At 27.4% G+C, this 24514-nt stretch overlaps 1 protein-coding gene across 3 annotated transcripts; it reads left to right on the plus strand.

The window, feature by feature from the left end:
* Positions 1-61: 61 nt before the first annotated feature.
* On the plus strand, positions 62-14292 carry LOC114124926 (uncharacterized). 3 transcript variants are annotated; one of them, XM_027988375.2, is made up of 17 exons: positions 62-321; positions 396-463; positions 2761-4100; positions 4856-4915; positions 5574-5690; positions 5760-5888; positions 5971-6166; positions 6625-6722; positions 6800-7007; positions 8860-9099; positions 9166-9287; positions 9652-9906; positions 9971-10078; positions 10137-10333; positions 10690-12314; positions 12375-12519; positions 13949-14292. In XM_027988375.2, exons 3-17 carry the CDS (start codon positions 2842-2844, stop codon positions 13972-13974), a joined length of 4785 nt encoding a protein of 1594 aa, XP_027844176.1. In that variant the 5' UTR covers positions 62-321; positions 396-463; positions 2761-2841; the 3' UTR covers positions 13975-14292. The 3 variants fall into 3 exon arrangements, with proteins under 3 accessions (XP_027844176.1, XP_050057080.1, XP_027844177.1); XM_050201123.1 differs by having other exon boundaries at positions 9977-10078; XM_027988376.2 differs by having other exon boundaries at positions 62-317.
* The last annotated feature ends 10222 nt before the right edge of the window (positions 14293-24514 follow it).

Genomic DNA, 24514 nt, shown 5'->3' on the forward strand with positions numbered 1-24514 from the left:
TTATGCTTATAAAACTATATCTGTGGATATGATTAATCATTTCTGTGATAACTGATAAGCGTCATTTTTCTTTTCCGCAAAATTCTCATACTGTTGAGCGTTTACATATGAGTATATGACAGGTACAAGCATTACAAGCTTGTGTTCAGGTGTTCTCACCGTGAGCCGATCTTGGTCATTCCCACTGTCTGTATGCCATATTTTTCGTTGACTCATGTCTCATAGTTTATTCGAAATTGGATGATTTACCGTGTAATGTATTATTTTTCATTCTCTGATGTCTCCTAGACTTAGATGTGAATACATTAGACATAATTGTATGTAAGTATTTGGTAATCATCTATCAAATTAACATATAGAATTCTAACTTGTAATTAAGAATTGTTTGATTTCAGCATCAGCTTCTATCAACTCTTGTTCCTATTTGTATCCACAGTATGAACATATAAAGCATCTTTTAACTGTGAGATATATTTCATTTGTCTGCTTAGATTATATTATAATGTTATTATTATAGTTGAATAGGTTTCATTATCATACTTCAATTTTTTATGGAATGATTTTTAGGTTTTATTTAAAGATTAAGTTAGGTCTACATATTTTGAATACAATATTTGGTACTTATGCGTTATCGTGACTCGTCGCGACTACCTTGATTTCGAAAGCAACATATTTTTAATACATTTACAATAATACAAAACTACTTAAAGCTAATGTCAATGTATTTATTGTTAATATGATAATAATTATAAAATATAATAATAATATGTCAAGTATAATAAAATAGAATATGTCAAATTTATACGTCAACAATTACGAGTAAAATTTATAAAATAAAATACAATTTAGTAATAAATATAAAATTTAAAAATCAATTTGTGGTGGCCAATGATTTGCAATACTATTAAGTAAAACACTGAACTTATCTTCATTATGATAAGTATTCCTCCACTTAAACTCTGCCAAGTAAGATTCTAAATAGTGTCGCGCTGTACCTCTATGACGTTTGTTTCTCCATTTCACCGATCCCCAAAGTCTTTCTATTCCTTGTGTGTGAGCATGTATACTTGGATCAACGAAATTATAAGAATGATTCAGTGTAAAATGCTCATAGCCATTATATTGTATTGTGTTATATGCCCGCCAGCAATCAGTAAATTATCGTCCCTTTCTCTATGTGTTGATGTATTTTTGACATCAAAGTAGCAGAAGACCGATCAGGAACTTCTACTAAAAATACCTCTTTTGTTTCACAGCATCTTCCGCTGAAAATCCATTGCTGGGAAAGTACTCTTCCACAATTATTTTTACGTTTAGTGAACAAACTTTTGTCAATTTCCACTATTTTTCCTTTTCCTCCAATTTTTTTATTTTCTCTTTCTCTCAAAGTTATAACACATACTTCCCGTAAATAATTATTCCAATCATTTACCGTAATATTGCTAAGTTGTAAGTATTTTTCACAAAATTTCACTGAAATCATTTCCTCTGTCCAACAAAACATGAAACGTAAAGCTTGCAAAAATGATATGCGACTATTCACAAACCAATTGGCAACACGCATGTTAACTTTTTGCTGACAACTTTTCACATTGCACTTCCAAAATACTTGTTTCCCAAAATAGAGTTTTGCTTTGTGACTGTTCGAACCGATTCGTTGATGTGGTAAAATGCCTTTTTCTTGAAAAAAAGCTACAGCATCTTTTTCCGTAGTTGGTAAGTTCCACAGATCCATTGCCAAATAATCGAAATGTACAACAAGTTATTACTACTACCAGCGTTACAGCGTAGTTTTAACTAAATGTCTTAAGTGTCCTAAAAGTTACCCAGCTAGTCTATAAAAATTGCGATTATAACGACACTGGAAAAAATAGAATCGCATATAAAACGACCTCGTATTAACCCATAATATGAGGTAGTCACGATAACTCACAAGTACCCATTAATTATTTAACCTATAGATAAAAATAAAAGTAGAAAGCTTAGCAAGCCAGATCTTTTGAACTTTAGAGCTTTCCATAGTTGTGCCAGATTAATCGCTTAAACTTATTGATTATTTTTATTATTTAAATATTAGTAGTTATAACTGAAAATGATTGTAGTCTTAGGGGTCATTTTCTTTTCGTGTTTAATGTTTTATAATTTTATTATTAGATATATTTAACTTATACATAATATAATGTTGTATAGTATGATAATGATAAAATCTAATGGGTGAGCTAGTTATTGTTATATTTCATTATTCAAAGGATATTAATTTAATGCCTAGTTGTACTTTGTCCATCCTGATAAAACTAGTCTGCTATGTAACAGATGATCGTCTATTTGATTTTTGTCAGAATCGCAACTGTTACTCGGATGTTAGCTCTTGTTTTGGCAACCCCGACTCATAATCTATTTAATGTTTTCCTAAGGGTTAATGGTAAATTTTCAACTGATTTGTGCATCTCCGCCATAAATGGCTCCCACCAGCTTATTCTTGATGCCAGTAATTGATCAGTGAAACATTGATTATTATGGCCACTGACAATTCTGACCTGTTTTTACGTAAGTTCTAAGCCTTAGAATAGTATTATGATAATAGGTGTCTTGGTGTACATGCAGTTGACAGTTCATTCAACCTGAATTGAGTAGTTAGTATCCAAATTTTGTTTGGTTATTTAAAATAATAGAAAAGGCATCAGTATTTAGATTACAAAAAACATAATTACTCTTTTTAATATTATTTTTCTTGTAATATATATATATTTTTCTTCACAGATGGACTCAATTCATAATCAAACAATCAACTTAAAAATTAAACAAAACAATACATTTATTTGTAGATAAATTCAATTTAACATGTCGTCTGGTAGTCCTCCAGTAGATTATCAAAAGCCCGTAAAAGTTAAATCTCGATGGACACAATCTTGTCAGATAGAAATGATGATGGAAGAGTCACAGTCTTCATTAGATATGTCTGATACTGTAACAGATGTTGAAACAAGTGATTTAAATGATAGTACTGATTATAATTCTGAATTTAACACTTTAGAATTAAGCAAAAGTCGTAGGACTACCAGTAATAGAAGACATTATAAACAATCAAATCAGAAAAAAAAAATAATAACTTCTAAGAATTTTAATGAAAAGGAACTAAAAAGGAATCAATTATCTAATACATCTGTCATTGATCAGGAAGACGATATATCACTAGAATCTAATATCATTAGAAGACATGCTTCAATGGACTGGAACAATATTTCAATTTTTCAATCAAAGAGTGTTAATAATATGACTGAAATTATTGATAAATTACCATTAAAACCTATTCGTCGAGCCTCTGTACCGTGGAAGTTTAAATTCTCATTTATGAAAGACGTAAAAGATAATGTTATGTTATTGAAAAAAAACGACTCTTTTAATTTTCCTAATGATTTTAAATATTTAAATTTAAGTGAGATATTATTGAGCAAAGATGACAAATTAGCTCAAAAAGAGAAAACGACAGATACAAATATTGCCCAACAATCATATTGTTTAAATGTCAGTGATTTTGATGGCTTGAATAATAAAATATTAAATATTACAGAATTAAATGAAATATCTACAGAACATTTAAATAAGATTGAGCAATCTGATGAGTTGAATTTAGATGTAAAGCATTACAGTGAAAAAAATAAAAATACCAATTTGGAGGTATCTGGATTAGAAAATTTGAAGAGTAATCCTGTTTGTAAACCCAGGAAAATTCGTTCTAAAAGTTGTGATTTTGAGTTAAAAAAAACGTATTATTCATTTAAACGTTGTAAAAGCTTTAATGACTTAAATCAACTAAAAAATTCTGTGACTGATGCTTTTAAATTACAAAAACCTGAAAAGAAATCTCCAAAAAAAAAAAGACGACAGTCAAACAGAATTAAACCTAAAAATAATTATATACTTGAGATACTTGATGATATGAAAGTTCCAGAAGTTAATTATGATCAGGTAGCTGACGAAATTTACAAAGAACACAAAAATCAATTACTTGAAGCAAGAATTAATGATGTAGAATTTGATGAAAAATTAAAAGCTACCAATTTTACATTAGTTGATGAAAATGTTTACAGACCTAATAGGTAAGAAATATACTATTTTTATCAAAAGTTAAATAATAGTTTTATACTTTTGCTTCATATTACATTTTTTGTTTATACTTTTCTCTGTATTCAGTATTGGATAAATAAGTTTCATTTTCAAAAAAATCTTAAAAATTAGAAATAAATATAATTTAGTATATTGATAATATGAAGTAATACTTATATGATGTTGTCAAAAATTTAATGGTATAATCATAACTCTGAAAATGTTTTAGTGTCTTGAATAACTAGTTATATGGTGCCAATTTGAATAATTCAGCATATGTAAACAATAATTGTATCTATTGTATGTAGTGAACATATTATAAAATCTATTGTTTAGTTTTAACTATTATTGCAAAAATATTGGATTTTATTCAAACATAATTGTTTCTATAAATTAATTTTATTTTTTATTTAATGTATTCTTAATAATTATTAGACTTTTGCCTTTTGTGAAAATGCAATTTAAAGTGATAGTATTAATGAATAATAAAAATAATATATATATATATATATTTTTAACACTAAAAATAGAAAAAAATTAATCAAAATGAATCACTTTTCTTGATTGGAAATTTAGTCTTTATGGTACTTAAAAACTATCATTTCTTTATTTTCTCAGCATATTTGTGAAATTTACAAGAAAAAATTATTATCAAATATTGATTATTTTTAAAGAAACCAAGGTTTCCTTAAAATCACAATTTGTTCCAAATTTAATGATCCCTTACTAATTTTTATTTTTTTTTCAGGCAAGATTTAAAATTGTATCCACCTTCTGAAATTCCTATGCTACGTAAGCTGAAACAACGGTATGAAAACTCAGTTTATTTCTATTAATTCAATTGTTTAAAAGAATGTAGTTATTACCTTATGTGTTGTAAAAAAAAAAAAAGGTGTATAAACGCATATTGAAACAAATTTTATATTTCGAACAATTTAAATTTAATTAATTTTATTTTATATATAGATTTTAAAGCAAGTTAATAGAATTTTTAAATCATAAACTTTTTGTAAAATTCAAAATACTCATACCTTGCTGTAAAATAAAATTATAAAAAATATATTTGTAGAGCCGTATTCTATATTTATGTTAAGAAGAAAACTCAATAGTCAATATACTAGTATTGCACACTAGTACGGGAACATGGCTTAACTACACGACAAGTGTACAGATGTTTTGTCTTAGTTTAGAAACAAACTGTTATTGCCTGCTTGACCAGAACTGGTCGCTGCTGAGTTGTCTTCTTAACTTGAATAGAGTATTATTAGTATTATGACATGATAGATCAGTTGGCTCTAGTATAAAATATTACAGAGTAATATAGTTTAATCTAAACATAGAATTTCCCATGTTAATATGTTATGTGTTAATTAAGACAAAGACAACACACGAGGGTATATAACATTTGTGATTTGTATTTACCAATCTAATTATTAATTTTAAACTAAATTATTTTATAATCATAGAATAATATCTGGAGATATAAACGATTATTGTGAATGTACATTATCTAAAAAAGATATAATTGAAGGAATTACAGGATGTGATGAAAGATGTCTCAATCGATTGCTTAAAGTTGAATGGTGATTATTGTAATAATTATACTTTATTTTATTTCTTATTAATGTTTTTATATTTTATCTTTTTTTTAGTGGTTCGGGTTGTTCTCTTAAAAGATATTGTACTAATAAACAATTTCAGAATAAACAATTCAAGAAAACTAATATTATTAAAACTGCCAATAAAGGTTATGGAATTTGTGCTATTGAAGATATTCCTAAGTATATAAATATGATTTACTTTAAATCTAATTAAATTTAGTTTTTATTATAAATACTATAACATATACATTTTCTTTTATAGAGGTGTTTTAATTAGTGAATATGTTGGTGAAGTAATTGATTATAACGAAATGTGTAATCGTCTGACAAAAAAAGAATATAAAAATTTGAATTATATGGTTCAATTAAATCCAGATGAAATTATTGATTCTACTTCAAAAGGAAATGTGACTAGGTTTATTAATCATAGCTGTGATCCAAATTCAGTTGGTGAAAAGGTAAATATTTAATATTTATTTATCCTTGTATTTTAATTTAGTATTTATGTTTTGTTATATTTTCATATTTTTACTAAAGTTTTCAGTCTTGTTGTTTTAATGTTTTAATTGTATTATTCATGGATTTGTTTTTTCTTAGTTCTGTATAATTGTTTTTGATTAATAATTATTTATCTCTTGTGAGTTTACTTGTAATAAACAGTCATATAAAAAGAAATCCCTACCACTTAAAATATATAAGTTAAATCTCTTGCATACTGAGATTGATATGTCTTTTGTTTTTTTTTTTTAAGTTCTATTTTTGTTTTTTTTGCCATTATATTTACAAAGATTAAAACTAGATGATGTGTATGTTTCTATTTATAATTTGCTTTTCCTACAAAATACAGACAATAAATATTTATATACTAGACATAGATAATTTTACAGTTTAAAAATACAAATTAATTTGATTTTAGTGGCATGTATTGGGTCAGTCTCGTATTGGGTTCTTTAGTACTCGGCCAATTAAAAAAGGTGAAGAAATCACATTTGATTACAGTTTTCAAATCTTTGGGTAAATTTATTATAAATTCAAATCTTAAATATTTAAATTTATTATAAAATTTTTAAAAAAAATCTTTAAATTTTCAGTGATGGTGCTCAAATATGTTATTGTGGTTCATCAAAATGTCGTGGATACATCAATAAATCATCTCAAATTGTTGATCATCATAATAGTTCTGATGATAGTGAAAGCACTAATGAAAATGTTTTTGTATCAAAATCTGAAGAAAAAAAAAAGAAAAAAAAGAAATTGCAAAAGAGAACTGCTAATAATAATGAAAATAAATTAAGAGAGGTATAATATATAAGCTTTCATAATTAACTAACAAAATTATTGTATTTTTTTAACCAATTTACTGTTAGTACGCGAAAAAAAATTATTTTTATATTAACATAACAGGTTAAGAGTACACATTACTAAATTAGAGACACATATCTCATATCCATGTTATAATACAGGCATGTCAAACATGGGACCTTTAGTTCATTTTGTTGCTGCTACCAATATTAATGGACAAAAAAAAGATAAAAATAAAATAAAACATAAGTTATAATAACCTTATCAATGTGAGATTGTAAGCAATTATTTTCATAAATTATCGGTAATTTCATTAATCACTCGTTAGATCCAGATTAACTGACACTCATCTAAATTCAATATAAAAGTAACTTTGTTCAATAATATTTCTCTTGAAATTGAAAAGTTGATGGGAGAAAAGAGATGTCAAATATAGTCCAAAAAGAATTATTATTTTTTTTTTGTAATTTAAACAACAAAGAATACCTAATTTAAATAAATAAAATGGTTTTTTTAAATGTTGGTGTACATTTTTTGTAGATAGTTGTTTTTATTTTGTTTTTTTTTCTTTTCTTTTTGTACCTGTTGTTTTTGTAAACGTAAAAAATAAAATAGAAACGTATTTTTTTTTTTTTTTATTAAATTTTTGTGTGCAACCCTCGTAGTAAGCTATCCAATATTTTTTGCCCACTTGATACTTTGAGTTTGACATGCCTGCTATAATATAACTATGATTAAGAAAATAATAACATGTTTCTAACCCAAGATCACATGTCCTGCATAAACATAAACATTCCATTAAACATAGACAATGTTCAATGCTTATCATACAGTGGTGCCGAGTTCAGTTAAAAAGGTGTTCAATTCTAATCGAGGTCCACCTACCTTATCTCATAAGAACCATAAAAAGTTCTAAAATGTTAGTACTTTATTAACATCAAATTTTCAACACTTCAATCTCAAAAATATTTTTAACTGCCTTGACTCGGGTTATGTAAAAGACAATGGTATGGTGGTGTTATTAAATGAGTTTTGAAAATAGTTTGAACATTTTTCCTGATGTCAACCATAAAGTACCGTTATGTTGTTGTTTTCTGTTTAATAATATAAAAATTGTATAGTATACATAAAGATAAGACAGTTTAGATGGACTGGTAGTCATTTTTTCATAAGGAATTATTGTAAAAGGCCATAAAAAAATAAAAATAATTGCATTGAACAATTAATTTTAAATCAAAATATTATATATAAAAAAAAAAAAACTATAACAATAATGATATCTTTGAATAGGAAGACGTTAATGTTATTTAAATTAATTAATCAATGTTTTTAAATAATAATCTTATTAACACTTTTATTTTGGTAGCAACCTTATAAATTATTTTATACAAATGAACATAAAAATCTAATAGTAAATATTAATGTATATTACATATAGATACATAATTCTAAATTTATTTTTTTCAACATTATCATTATTAACGATATAGGAGTAAGTAATTGTTTGTGAATTTTGAATTATACTTTGATATTTAATCGCATCTTATATAGTAATTATCAGCAACACTTGTATAATAAGTAAAAATGTATGAAATTATATTTGAGTTTAAACCAAGATTGATTGAGGAAAAATATTATTGTCTGTAATAGAAAGGGTCCATTATAGACAGGTCAAAATACTTTGAAAAACCCATGATTTTGTCAGAAATGTATCATGTTGTTTATTTTTTGTTTATTAAAGGTGTTCTTTTAGTCAAGTTTCACTATGTTAGTCATATCCTTATATTTAAATGTGCATAAATAAATTTTTTTGTTTAATTTATATGTAAATTAATTAAATTTCTAATAGTTGAGAAGACAATTAACAGAAATTGCCAAATTAAAAAGTGGATTAAAAGCTGATCAAGAAATGGCCACATTGAATTTGAATAGACTTATGGTACATATTACAGATAGTATTAGTCGTTTACATGTCTTAACATTTATACGAGAACATGATATGAACAAAAGATTATTTATGGATTTCAGTGGACTTAGTATTATTCATAATTGGATGACATCAAATGAAAATGAATCATTTAAATTAATGGTAAATTTATTCAGTCTAATTATAAATATATTTCCTATTTAAAAAATAATTTTTTAAAACTTGCAGATTTTGGAAATCTTAGATGAACTTCCTATCACAAACAGAAATACAATTACTAAATCTAAAGTATTAGATGTTGTTGCTGAATGGGCTGAAATTCCACAAGACGTCAAAACTAAAATTGAAAGGTTTCATCAAATATTATATTTTAATTTTGGTAGCATATATTACTTGCATTCAAAATGATTTTTACTTGAGTATTATTACACGCTGTGAGCCGAATTTTTAGTTTTTTATGTTTTTTTCACTCATTGTATAGGAGGTTGCTTTAGGTTGAAACTTGTCTTTTTTAAAACCTAAAAACTTATTTAGATTGTTGTTTTAAAATTTAAAGTTTCTCAAATTGTATGGGACATAGATGGAAAATTTTGCGGATCTATATGAATAAATCTCTATAAATAAATACCAAATAACAATAAAATGTTATCAATTGAATAGTTTATTTAATTGCTATTTGTTATTCAATAATAAATGTGTTTTGATATTTTTTAGTTTAGAGTATCCTGCTACAGAAATTAAAAATCATTGTCAAGAAATTGACAGCTTATTTTCAAATGATAATGGAATGATAAATAATCTGTTGGAAAAATCTAGAGCTTTGTGGAAAAAATGGATTGTATTAAAAATGGTGTTTAAAATTCCTAAAAAAATAGATCAGCATAAATCAGTCAAAGAAAAATGTTCAAGTGAAGTTATTAATGATTATTATGAATCTTCGATGAACATAAGAACTATTGATCAAAACACGTAAGTGATAATAAAGTATTAAATAAAATTAATTTGTTTAAAATTAAAATGTTTATATTTCAAGGTTTAGATATTCTAATAAATACGAAAATAAAGTACGGAATCATCGAACTATATATTTAGATCGTAGACAATCCAGAAAAGAATATAAATTTAAAGAACGCCAAAAAAAGTAAAATTATTTTAGCAACAATATATTTTTTAACAAACTAATTTTTTCTATTTAAAAGGCTTAGAAATAAAGTGATGGATAATTGGTATGAAAACTTTGAGGAAATAGAAAACAAGAAATCTGATGAAAATTATTTACAACATTCTCAGACATTAAATTTCCTTAATTACAATAATTCAACATTAAACAATAATAATGGAATTAATGAACAGGCAAGCTGGGATTTTTCATCACAAGCAACATACATAGATCAAAGTAATATAAATATTTTATTATACTTGAATATTAATTATTTAAATTTCATTATTAAACACAGACAAAACCGTTATTGTAGAATACAACTAATATTTCTAATTATTTTTAAGTTAAAAATTAAAGATCAAAAATAGAGCCATGTGATAACATTTCTCTTTAAATAAATATTGATATTGACCAATTAAATACAAATTCCACTCAGCACTGTGCATTACCTTACATTATATATTCAATATTTTATAATGATGAATTAATAAATCTTTGTGGGATACAAATTTACAGAATTCACTTGTGCATGTATATATTTTATTTTAAAAATATATATTGTTATGGTTAATTAAAACATTCTGTTTCAGATTCAATAATCAATTATAATATGCCAAATTCTTGTTTGAATTATATGCCACCACAAGCATTAGAACAATCATTAATTCAATTTCCACAGTATTCGCATGTACAGTCTCAAGTTTCATCTGATTATCATCTAGTTAATCAACCAACATTTTATAATACTTCTCAACCACAAACATCTAGTCAACCATTAGTAACACAACTGCAAAACATCACTCAATTAAACAATAAACCTATTCATCAAAACATTGAACCACTTGATATGTCTCCAAAAAAACAAATAATTAAGTTGGCTGAAACTAATGTCTTTAATTTGATCAATGACAGTTTACGTAAGCATTATAATCCTGATAAAATTAAAGTTATTAGTTCAGAAATAGAACATTCCGAGAAACCATGTACCAGAGCTGTGCAATCTGGTGCAGATTTATTAGCAAGAATTAAAATTATTAGTAATTCTTTTAAAAATCAGCCATCAAAATTAATTACAGTTAAAAATTTAAAACAAAAAAATGATAATACAAATATTAAAAAGGTACCTTCGTCGGATATAAAGTTGAAGACCATTTGTGATGAAAATAATAGAATTATTTTCATCAATGAAGAAACTAGTGTGACTTCAAACACATTAAGCGAAGATTTGGTACCAGTTCCTAAAATTATTAAAACATCTAAAGAAAATAAATTTGCAAATGCCATATTTAATTCTTTATTGAAAAAGGTATTGATATCTGAAGATGAAAACTCAATACCAAAAACATTTGTTTCAAAAACCCTCAACTCAAATATAATTACATATCACGAAACTGACAAAGAAATTGAATTGTACAATAATATGAAACCAAAAGTTTTAAAAAAAATAGTTGGTCATTTAAAAACTAAAAATGGTTTAGCACCTGTCTTTAAACGACAATGGGGGATCAAACTGAAAGGTTTAAAAAAAAATGTTGATGAAATACCAGCTACAAAACGTAATATAATGCGTAAGGGTAATATACATCGTTTAGCATTAAAAAATGGTCTTGTCAATATAACAAAATCAGCATTAAAGAGACAAAGTAATATTAATGTAGATGATTATTTAAAAAGACCTAAAGAAAAAAGAGTTACATTCTGGATAGAAGGTGAGACATCACCAAATTTGTCACACTCAGAAGTAAAACCAATTAATTTGAATCAAGATACTGTGAAACAAAAGCCTTTAATGAAGTGTCATCCGTTTGAAATACGAAATGAACCTAAATCTATTTTTCAACCTTCTACATCTGCTATTCAAGGGGATGATAATTTGCAAATTCCTGGTCTTGATTCAATTAATGATCAAATAATTACACCCATTGTTGCAAGATTCAAAGCATCAAGAAATAGGCGTATTAGTTTACGAGACAAGTCAAATGAATTAGAATTGTTACGATGTAAAAGAAAACATAAGATACCTATAAGCATGATGTCTTTATCTGTGGACGTATTAAAGCTTATTCCTGATAACAGAAAGGAAATGAAGAAAGTAATTGACTATTATCATTCAATGGCTACTGTTATAGTAAAGACATTAGGATCATATGCTAAAAAGACTTGTCAACAAGGACGTATAAGAAGTGATGAAGATTTTAAATATCTTGCTAAAAAAGTAACTAAAAAGTGATTAATTTTAATGTTTTTTTATGAAAACACTTATCTATTTTTGCAGATTAATGAAAATGTGTTGTTGAAAGAGTTACAATTAAAAAAAGTGGACAAATTAAAAATAAGTGATAGTACAAAAAATAAAGTTTCTGAATATATCAGAAAGTATATGTCACGATTTGGAGAAGTTTACAAAAGAAAACCCAATGGTATGTATGGTTTTTAATTGTATTATTAATTTATAATTCCTTGGCAAATATATCTTAAAATTATGGTTTAAACCCAAATGTTGAAATTCTGTTTATAATAAGCTGAACAAAATCTCGGTTGTTTAAACCTTGATATTATAAGCTTAACCAAAACCAAAAACTTGTAAACCGGTTTACACTTTTATGAACAAAAATGTAGCCATCATGTTTACATTCAATATTAATTTTTAAAGAACTAATGCATGTGTTGTCTCTGTTTTATAAACATAAAATTTATAAAATTTGAGTTTATCAAAAATTCAAAACTAATATTGTTAACTTAATATTAAAGTAAAGAGGTCACTATTATCAAATCTAAAGAACATTATTTATTCTTAAGAGTCGGTATTTTTTGTTAATAGTTTATTACATATAGGTCAATTCATTTATTGAAAAATACTAACTATTTCAAAATCTATCAATATTTTTGAAAATATTGTTTTTGCATAATTTCTAGTTAAATTAAAATAATATTTTTTTTATCATAATTTTTTAAGTTTTCACTTTTTTAAAAATGTCAACGTACAACTTCATTTTATTTTCTGAAGCATAATATTTTTCGACATATACATATCATTTATTTGGTATGCATTTAAATTAAAATTCAGGCAAGTAGTTTATGAATTTTAAGTATTTAAAGTTGTAACTAGTGGTGTAATTATAAAGATTGATCCCTAATGTGTCCTTCTTTTCAAAATAAATGTAAAAGAAAAATATATGTTTATATTATATCTTTAATGGTATATTTTATAAGTCAGTTATAACAGTTAAAATTTTACTTTATGAGTTTTCTCTTATTATTATTGTTATGTTTAAATTTCAACACAAATTTTTTTTTGTTAATGATAAAAAAAAAAAAAACAGTATTCAGAAAAGTCCCTTAGACTTAGGGCCCTAATGAAGTCGCATTCTCTGCATTCCTATATTTATGCCACTGATTATAACTCATGAATTACTCATCTGAGCTTTGATTTGTATGTATCAAAATACTCCAAAGAATATTCTGCTATAGAATAATATGAAATTAAAAATGTATGTTATTATTTAAAAAAGAAAAAAGTAAAAAAAGAAAATAACAATCAAAAATAAAAATAGATTATAAAATAATGAGTGTTAAAAAAAAAAAATAATAAAAAAATCATCCAGTATTGTTTAGAAATTAAAATATTAAAAATAAAAGTCAAACATCTAGAAACAGCTGATAATTTTTTTACATTTAAGTTTAATAATAGGTTAATTCTCTCTTAATATTCAAGCTAACAACTCAAAATTAGTTCTGATTAACTCAAATTTGATATGTTTTAAGACAACACATGCATGAGGTGTCATCTTAAAGATTTTTATTATTTTTATTATGTTAAATTAATTAATGAAATACAATTTTTTTCAGAACAAACTAATCACAAACTGAAGTAAGTTACATGGAAAATGTTGACTGTTTTGTTTTAATATAACACTTTAACTGTTAATAAACTTTGGTTTGAAGTTGTTATATATTATTTTTTAATGCTAAGTATTAAAAGTTAATTAGAATTTGATTTATTTTAGACTGATTAGATCATTTATGTTTTTGATTTAAGTTTTAACTATTTCTGTGTAATTTGTATAGATATTTTCTTTTTTTATGTACAGTTATAATTCATAACTTATAATTTACATTTTTTACATTTTGTTAATTACTATGTTGTTTTTTATATTTTGAAAGTACATACATAAAAGATTATTAAATTATTATATCAGTTTTCTTATTTATTTGTCAAAGTAATTTGTGTTAATGATGTGTGTTCAATGTTCATATATTAAAGTAACAAATTGATTCAAACTTGAATACTATAATTTATATTTAAGTTATGTGTTTAAAAATTATAATACACAAACTTGTGGTTTAGGTACTACTAAATGTAAAATTGACAACTTAATATTTATTTTATTAATGGAATATTATATTTATATATTTGTTTCTAATCTAGTCTAACTTTTTGTTATATTTAAAATTGTTATTGTTAATAGTTCTGTTAGTTGTTATAATACGTTTGAAACATTTGAATAACCAAAATTACAAATATTTGGACTTTGAGTGCTCTTACACAATATATATGGTTTTACATAAAATTTCTAGTACCCTAGTCTAAATGTTTGGTCTCAGTCAAAAAAAAATAACTTACGTTTCATCCTCAGGGTGTAGTAATATGGGATGTTTGGTGCTCAGTGTATTTTAGGGCGCTTGTCTTTCAGGTTTTTAAATCATCATTTTTAGTAATGTCATTAGTGTGATTTAAATAGTAAAAAATAATGTAATGCTTGGAAATCAATTCAATATTACCTTATTATTTTATTGAAAAAAAAAAGTAAATTATTAATAATTGTTAAGTATTATTAATATGAATAATAATATAAACGAGTGTTTTGTATACTTTTATTGTCGACAATATAAATCGTAATGAAATACATTATATTTTTATTCTAATGATCGATGGACAGTCCCCACCAATCGTAATGTGATATTTATGCTTACAATTAATATAAATGTGTGTAGTATAAAATATTATAAATGCTGAATATGCAACAATAATTATTAATAAGAATCTAAATAACAATTAAAAGATACATTTAAACTGTACTTGTTTTACAGAATTTAAGATCCAGTTATAAGTATAAAAATAATGAATATATTTTATATCATTATTCATTATAGAAAATAAAAACATAAATGAGTAAATTTATAGAATATGAGTTATATTATTTTGTGATTGTGCCTATTTTATTATTATTATTATTTATTTGAAATAAAATTCATCACTACGGCCTCACTTATAATACTCATGTGGAGACCCAGGAGTTCTCTTTGTATACACATATTATTAACTAAAATTTACGCATTGAGTTTAAATCAATAACTAAATTACTCTAGTGTAAATAGAAGAAATATTTATTTATTATTTTCATAATCATATCTGAGTATCTGACCCAGCGAGTTACATATTTTTTAAACACAGGTAAAAACATGTCTACCTTCCTAGGAATTAAATTTAATATTCGAGTTCCTATGAACTCAAAGCTCCTTTAATAGCCTTTTTTTTTTTTTTTTTTGCCAGTTTAATGAATAATTATTAACTGCATATTATCTCGTGTTAACTTCATGTTGTATAGGAGACAAGGTTACGTTTTTTTGAGGTATATAGTGGTTGCTTTTTGATATAATTAATTTCCAATCTATTACTTTAAAATATGATTTAAAAAGGTGGGGCTGGAGGAACAACATCCTATGGCTAATGATGGTCTTTACTCTTTTGTTCGTATAAGCATAACCTACCTAATCTGTGTAAATTGTGAAAAAAATTCCGCAATAAAATCTCTGGATTACAAATCCTCGATATAAAACTTAATAAATTTATAGACTTGCTGAATGTTAATTGGGCCCACCGTAATCGGATGAAAATACCATGAAAACTATCAAAAAAAAAAAAAAAAAATTACAAAAAATTTATTTTTAATACAGTGGCCTTAATAATTACACATATTTTTCATAGGTAAGATATAAAAACCAAGTTAAAAAATGCAAAACTTACCCAGGCGCGGACATTAACAGTGATCACAATCTAGTGTTAATGGAAACAAACTTAAGCCTGAAAAGAAAGAAACCCAACGAAAGTATAAAAAGAAAATGGTGCATGGACAAACTAAAGAATGAAGAAATAAGAAGTGGTTTCAATGAAGAATTAAATAATCTATTACAAGAAGCAAATAGCAATAAGAACCAGGATAATGACAAAGTCGAATGGGAAAAATTAAGGGATACGATAACAAAAGCAGCGGAAAAACATCTCAAATTCACTAAAGAAATGCCTACGAAACCATGGATAAACAATGAAATTATAGACCTCATTGAAAAACGAAGAAAATACAAAAACGCGGTTAGTGAAGAGGGAATAGCAGAATATAAAAAGTATAGAAACTTGGTCAATAGAGAAGCGAAGAAAGCCAAAGAGGAATGGTTAAACAATATATGCAAAGATATTGATTCCTGCCTAACAAAAGGCTTGAGTGATAAAGCATACAAGAACATCAAACGATTTTTTAGAGAATTCAAAGATAAAACCACTATACTTAGAGGAACAGATGGTAAAATAATCACTGAAGGGAAAAAAAAGTTAGAAGTATGGAAACAATATATTGAAAAATTATATGGAAATGATAATATAAATGCGGGACAATGGGCCATAGAAGAAGAAGACGCAGAGCAAGAAAATATAGGACAACCCATTTTGAAAGAGGAATTTGAGACAGCACTAAATGAGTTGAAACACAACAAAGCTACAGGCATAGACAACATAAGTGGAGAAATGTTAAAAGCATTGGAAGGCCAAGGAAAGGAGATATTATTTAAAATAATATATGATGCATATGAAAAAGGGCTAGTCCACAAAGATTTCGAGAAGTGCCTAATGATAGCATTACCGAAAAAAAAGAAGTCAGAAAAATGTGAAGATCATAGAACCATAAGTCTAATAACACATGCATCGAAAATATTAACAAAGATAATACACAAAAGAATAGAAGCAAATATAAGTGTCAATCTAGAGGAAGACCAATTTGGTTTTAGGAGGAATAGGGGAACCAGGGAGGCTATATTATGCTTAAGGATGATCATGGAAAAGATGTATAGAGTAAACAAGCCTATGTATATAGCGTTCATTGACTTAGAAAAAGCTTTCGACAACGTCAATTGGGAAATATTATTCAATATTATGAAAACCATAAATATCGATATTAAAGACAGAAGAATTATTCATAAGTTATATTTAAATGAAAAGGCTGTTATAACAGATAAAAGAAGCAGATCATGGGAAGAAGCAAATATTGAAAAAGGAGTTAGACAAGGGTGTAACTTATCACCAACACTATTTAATCTGTACATTGAAAATACTCTAAAGCAATTAAGGGAAGACGAAATTGGAGGAATTAAAATTAATGGTATGCTAGTACAAATGTTGCGCTTTGCAGACGACATAGCACTGATTGCGGAAAGTGAAGAAGCTTTAGGCAAAATGTTAACAAAAATGAATGATAGCTGTAAAGAATACAAAATGAAAATAAATAAGAGCAAGACAAAAATATTAATATGCAGCAAGCAGGAATTGCTTTCGAACATAGAGATTGAAAATGAGAAATTGGAAACTGTTCAATGTTTTACATATCTAGGAAGCAAAATAACACATGATGAAAGAAGCGAAATAGACATAAAGAGTAGAATAGCACAAGCAAAACAGGCATTTTACAAAAAGAAGCACTTATTAACGGCAAACGCGGTTAGCTTAAACACCAGGAAAAATCTTATAAAGAGTTTCGTATGGAGTATAGCCCTCTATGGGGCAGAAACATGGACGATACTAAAAGCGGAAAGAAAAAAGATTGAAGCATTTGAAACATGGTGTTGGAGAAGAGCACTGAAAATTGCTTGGACAGAGAAAGTTAGAAATGAAGAAGTATACCTAAGAATGAATGAACAAAAAGCAATATGGAAGACAATCAAAGAAAGGAGGAAAAAATGGATCGGACATATTATGAGAAATAATGAATGGATAACGACAATAATAGAAGGAAAAATAGAAGGAAAAGCTGGAAGAGGTAGACCAAGAACACCATTTATGAAACAGATCATAGACGATATAGGGAAAACCAACTATAAGGAACTAAAAGTAGCTGTAATGGATAGGGATAAGTGGAGAGCCATCAAAGTCATTTAACCAATCTAAGGATTGACAAAAAAAAAAAAAAAAAAGTATAAAAGCGACAGATAAATGATAGTTTAACTTTCTGTATTTTTAATTTTAACTAAACTGACAATGCTTGTTATCATCTTTTGAAACAGTGAAAATACTTTGGTTTTTAACTTTAGGATTTAGGTGTGCTTTCTTATTAAAAAATTAGATTTAGTTACTAATGTTGGAACTTCGAAAAAGTAAAAATTTGCCAGTATTTTTTTTAATAAACGGAAATCTTTACGCTTAACTAGTTTTACATAAAATTGATAAATATATTTTGTATGAATTCGAAAACAATCATTGAATTCAAAATTAACACATCAATTACAATGACTTTCAACTCATAATGTACAGCGCAGTGATAGGTACTCATATGTCCACCTTATTTATGTTAATTTAATAAATAGGTACATGCCATCGTATTATTTCCTTACATTTTTGTAGATACTGGAGTTTTTTTTCCAGAAATGTTTTTAAAGAATTTTTTTTAAAACTATCAAATTTTACTTACCAATATGTTTATGCTGTTTTATGATTACAATTTACAGCATGAAGTAAGAATATACAATAGTCAATAATACACCACGCCTAATTATCAATGTATAAGTATATTATATAGATATTCCTTGATTTTAAATTTATATAATATAGGTATAGTTACTAATAATGGTGATAACATGAGTTGTAACACCACAGAATAGATTAAATTCTAAATTTAATCTATTCTGTGGTAACACTTGAAAAAGCATACCCACCTTTGTCCTTAATTCTTATGCTATAATATTAGACTATAATAGGATAACGCGCTATTAGTGGTGATAAGAATAAACGTTATCAGGAATGGCGTTTGGTTCCAAATAAACATATTTTAACACTGGATTGAATAGGAACAATATTATTTTTAATTTATTCTTATAATTTTTGACTTGAATTATGGTAAAATATAACCAATTATTGAATTAAGATACCACATTTTATCACATAAAATCATAATATCTGAATTTGTTTACTTTAACTGGTGGGAAAACATTAATAGAAACTCGTATAGTCGTGTTAGTAAAACTTGCTTTTTCTTTCCTTAATATATTTTAGTATTTTACCTTTAGAATTTAGATAGTAATGGCTGGAAATCATGTGTTATCCATTAGTTTTCTTTGTAATTTTTTTAAAGACAATATGAAACAATTTAGAAGAGGAGAAATAACTTATAAAGATGGCCATGTACTAAAATTCCAGGCAGATTTAGAACAAAATATTGTGGTAGGTGATGTCAAACCAAGTATGAAGTGTTCCTTACTAGGTTAGGATTTTATTAAATGACGGTAGTATATCTGATGCTCATTGTTCTTGCCCACGCGGAGTTGCAATTTGTCACCATATTGCAGCTTTGGCACTATATACCCATTATAACCTAAGTTCAACCGACAAAGCTTGTTCATGGAGTGCTAGACAAACTAATGTGTCTAGTAATGTTTAAAATATTAATGATATGTATGGCTCGTATGATATCCAAAATACAAGTGTTGCTGAAGTGGATTTTGAAAATTTCAAAAATACCATCAGCAATTTATCTGTCCCTGTAGGATTTACATGGTTGTTAAAACCAGAACCAGAAGTAGAAGAGGCTAAATTTGTACTTTCATCTATAAAGAGCTCTGTACAAGATTGTAAAAACTTTATTAAAAATAATGATTTTGAGGCAATAAAATTGTATTTACAAAGTGTAATGTATATACCTGATAATATAGTAGGGCAAATTGCTAAGGATACCATTGGGCAAAGTGAAAATCCATTATGGTTTGAGTATAGGAAAAGCCGAATAACTGCAAGCAAATTTGGTGCAATTCTAGCAACTTGTAAAAGGGGTAAATTTCCAAAATCCTTATTTAAATCATTAGAAAACAATGCTAATATACAAAGTATACATGCTGTACAGTGGGGCGTTAAAATCAAAGCAAAACCCTATAGTTTATTTTATACGATCAATTTATGGCTTTTTTTATTTTTTTTTATTTATAAAGTTTTCCTGACAAAATCATCTAAACTTAGTTATATAAAGTACAATTTTTGGCAATTTATAAAAAAGGTATTAACATAATACGAGATAATGTAATAATTAACTAGGTTGAAGATGAGCTACTTTAGGACATCATTGGGACGACCACGTTTTAGTCTACGATGGATGGGGCTGACATTTAACCTGTAATGCTGTGGACCGCTTGCTTTGCATAGATGACAGAAGAATCTTGCCGATAGGTCCTTAATGTAGTTCTTAATAGTTGGTAAATTGAAGTCGGTGTGCAGGGCATCGTTTCGCACAAACCAAGGGGCATTTGAGATCACACGAAGGACTTTGGATTGTAGAACTAGGATTTTATTTATGTGGGTAGGCGCACATTGTCCCCAGACCGGGACAGCGTAAAGTAATAGAGGACGAATGATTTGTTTGTATAGTAGTATTGAGCACTTCCAGCTCAGTAATGTTTGCCGATTTACTAATGGGTATAAAAATTTTAAACGTTGATATCCTTGTTGGACTTTAGAGGATATATGTGGGTTCCAGGTAAGTTTTTTGTCCAGAATGACTCCAAGATATTTAATGTTTTGTGACCATGGTATATTGTGTTCATTGATTTTTAATGAATTATGATTAGTGGGTCTGCGAAGTGAGAAAATAACTGCTGTGCTTTTGGTCGGATTTAGAACGATTTTCCATTTTTGCGCCCATATTTGTATTACGTCAAGATGAGTTTGGATATTTACTATTACATTTTCGATTTTATCGGAACTAGAATAAATGACACTATCGTCCGCATATAAGGCTATTTCCGTGTTCGTTGTTGTAGGAAAATCTGATATGTAAAGGTTAAAAAGTATTGAAGATATTTTTGAGCCTTGTGGTACTCCTGCAATAATTTGTTTGACGTCTGAATTTGTGCCATCTATTTGAACGGTAAAACTACGAGAGTGGAGAAAAGATTTGATGATGTTGAAGATTACAGTGGGTGTGTTAAGACATTTTAATTTATAAAGTAGTCCGTCATGCCAGACCTTATCGAACGCTTTAGCTATGTCAAGAAAGGCCGCTCCAGTATGTTCTTTTGTTTCGAATTCGTTGCTAATGTGCTCTGTAATACGTAGTAGTTGCTGAGTTGTGGAATGGTTTGGTTTAAAACCAAATTGGCAGTGAGGAATTGCATCAGTTGCATTTAAATGACTAATAAGTCTGGTGTGAATAATTTTTTCGAAGATTTTTGAAACAGATGATAGTAAGCTGATGGGCCTGTAATTGTTTGGATCAGTATTATCTTTGCCAGGTTTTTTAATCATAATTATAGTGGCCAATTTCCAATTAGTGGGAAAGTAGCTCAATTTTAACAGGGCATTGAATAACGCTGTCATAAATAGAACTGCTTTATGGGGTAGTTTTTTCAATATAGAGTTGGTAATTAGGTCATGACCGGGTGATTTACGGTTTGGTAATTTCTTTATTATTTCTGAAATTTCTGTTGGGTTAGTGTATGGAAAAATGTTTTGCGGTAAAATTTCAGGCTCGCTTAGTTTCTGAGACACCAAATTAATAGTGCACTATCATTTAAGTCGTTAAGTGTGAATGTATTCTAAAGTGGTAGCAAACAAATTAATTTTTCATATACTGTATTTATAAAGTTGTTTCCAGATTTTAGAGGTGGGATTTTGTTATCATTGGGCTTGATTAATCTTTTGGTCGCTAACCAAAGGTTTAAATCAGCGGGATGTATTGAAGATAAATATTTTTGATATGAATTTATTCTATGTTCTTCGAGTAGTAGTTTTACTTTTTTGGTAAGGAAATTTAACTTCTTGCGATCTTCTGGTCTTCTATGAAGTTGCCATTGTTTTCTTATATGGTGTTTGTTCTTTATAATTTTTTGTATTAAAGGGGTAATTTTTGAGTTGTAATTTTGACCCAAAGTAGGTTTTGAGGGTATTGTACACTGTTCTGCCGCATAGGAGATTGTTTCATGAAAGTGAGAGATTGCTGCATCAGCCAGTAAAGTATTGGAGATATTCTTGGGAATTGTTATATTATCTGAAACGTATCGTTTGAATTTATCCCAGTCCGGTTTCCCGTTTATAAGTTTGCGAGTTGGTTCAGATTGTATTAGTGATGCACCAATCAATATTTTAACTGGCAAATGATCCGAATCCAGTTCGAATAGGGTTTTTTGATTAATTAATAAAGAAGTTGATTTATGACGATAATTCGTCAAAACCATGAATATTTGCAAATTATTTTGTAGGTATATTTCATAAAATTTTTTGTATAAGTAGCTGAGAGTTGAAAATTTAATACAAGGTTTTTCATAAGTTTAACTTACAATTATTATAAAAGAACTTAAATTTTGTTGTATTCAGGCCATTAAAACATAAACCACCTTTTTCACCAACCACTAGAAATTATATCCTAGGCTGACAAATCATCTTCGTTCAGAATCGTTTTTCGTATACAATGATAACTATCATTGGATTCAAATTTAACACTCCTATAATATATAATAATGATCCATACGGCACCTAATGTACAGCAGAGCGGTACTCACTTGCCCGCTTTTTTTTTTGAATTTGGTTACGCCATTAGTCACTGGAGTAATATTGTAGCTGTAAAGTATAATTATAATATTTTATTATCTATTTGGTGACATGAGTTACTTAAGCATTGAGGTATAAATGGGGTATAATGTAAAATGAGTGGTGACCAGTCACCATAAAAAGTCACTGTGATAGTGTGATATTGAAGTCACCGTCACCAAAGTCACCGTGACAATATCTTGTCACTTCTTCCCACCTCTAGTAATGACGCGGACCTGGCGGAGGTTGATTGTAGATCGTTAGGCGCGACTTGTCTTCTCGTCCCGCCTAGCCTTTGGGGCGTTAGTGGGAGATACAACTAAGTCGTATCGTCGTAGGCCGTGGCCCGTGGTGACGGTTGATAAGGTGCCGATCGGTCGTTGCAGTGCCTATACTTTGTACTGGCGACCGTTGCGTACCTTGTCAGTAATAAATCTCTATAATTAGTATTACTTACAATAACTTATAAGTAGTTATAAAATTAATCATAAGCAAAATTGGGGGGGGGTAAGTAGTCATGGGCGTAGTTTGGTATAATTGTATGTGGGGGCTATATAGGACTAGAAAAATATACCATTCAAAAAACTCATTTCGTTTAATTGGAATTAAAAAGAAAGAGAACATTTTCTTATTATACCTACTAATTAAAAAATTAATTTATATTTGATTTCTTCTTAAGCTGACATTTTATTATACAATATAGGTGTAGAAGATAAAACAATTAAAATGTAATTATTAAATCAAACATATGCGTTTGTGTTTTTCTGAAAAAATATTGAGTACATTTTCAGATTCTATTGCATGTGATAAGTTTCTTTCGATATAAAGTATTGACAAGTTTGTAATCCTATCATTTATCATGATATTTCTAGTCCAATTCTTTATTCGCCTCATAAGTCATAACTGAAAATGAACGTTCACATGAGGCAGACAATATTGGTATAGTTATAATTAGTAAGTGCAGTTTGCAAAAGTTTATAAAAATTTGGAAAAATATTGTTGTCTACAACGGGTATGATGTTATCTGTTTTATAATTTTCTTTATTGATCATATTTTTTAAGACTATCATTTCAGCCTTCAATCTTTTTGGACTTATGTTTATCGAACGACTGCTGAGAAATAGTAACCGATAGGTAGGTCGACATAAAGCCATATTAAGTGTGACATACTATAGCGCATTATGTAAATATTATTTACATCGTATATTGGCGGGCAGCGATACGTATCGACCCGTATCGGATTCGGACCTTAGATACCTTAATCCGCGTCTAGTGACGTATCATCATTTTATCATCTCAAAATACTTGCAACGCAGAACAAACAATTCTATACGAATTGGTAATAATAATAATAATAATAATAATAATTATAATTTATAATAAATAGCCGTAAACTGCGGTGGATATACATAAACTTGGCTGTACGTATATACCTACCCACATTATTGGCGGCGACGCGGCGTGGCATTATCACAATTTTTTTCGTCCATCATAACATCACATTTATCTCTTGACATTACGACGATAGTGATAACCCCACCGCATTAGTAAATAGTAATTACAGTTTAGTATATTACTGA

Source organism: Aphis gossypii, chromosome 2, assembly GCF_020184175.1.
Source record: "Aphis gossypii isolate Hap1 chromosome 2, ASM2018417v2, whole genome shotgun sequence".
Lineage (NCBI taxonomy): Eukaryota > Metazoa > Arthropoda > Insecta > Hemiptera > Aphididae > Aphis > Aphis gossypii.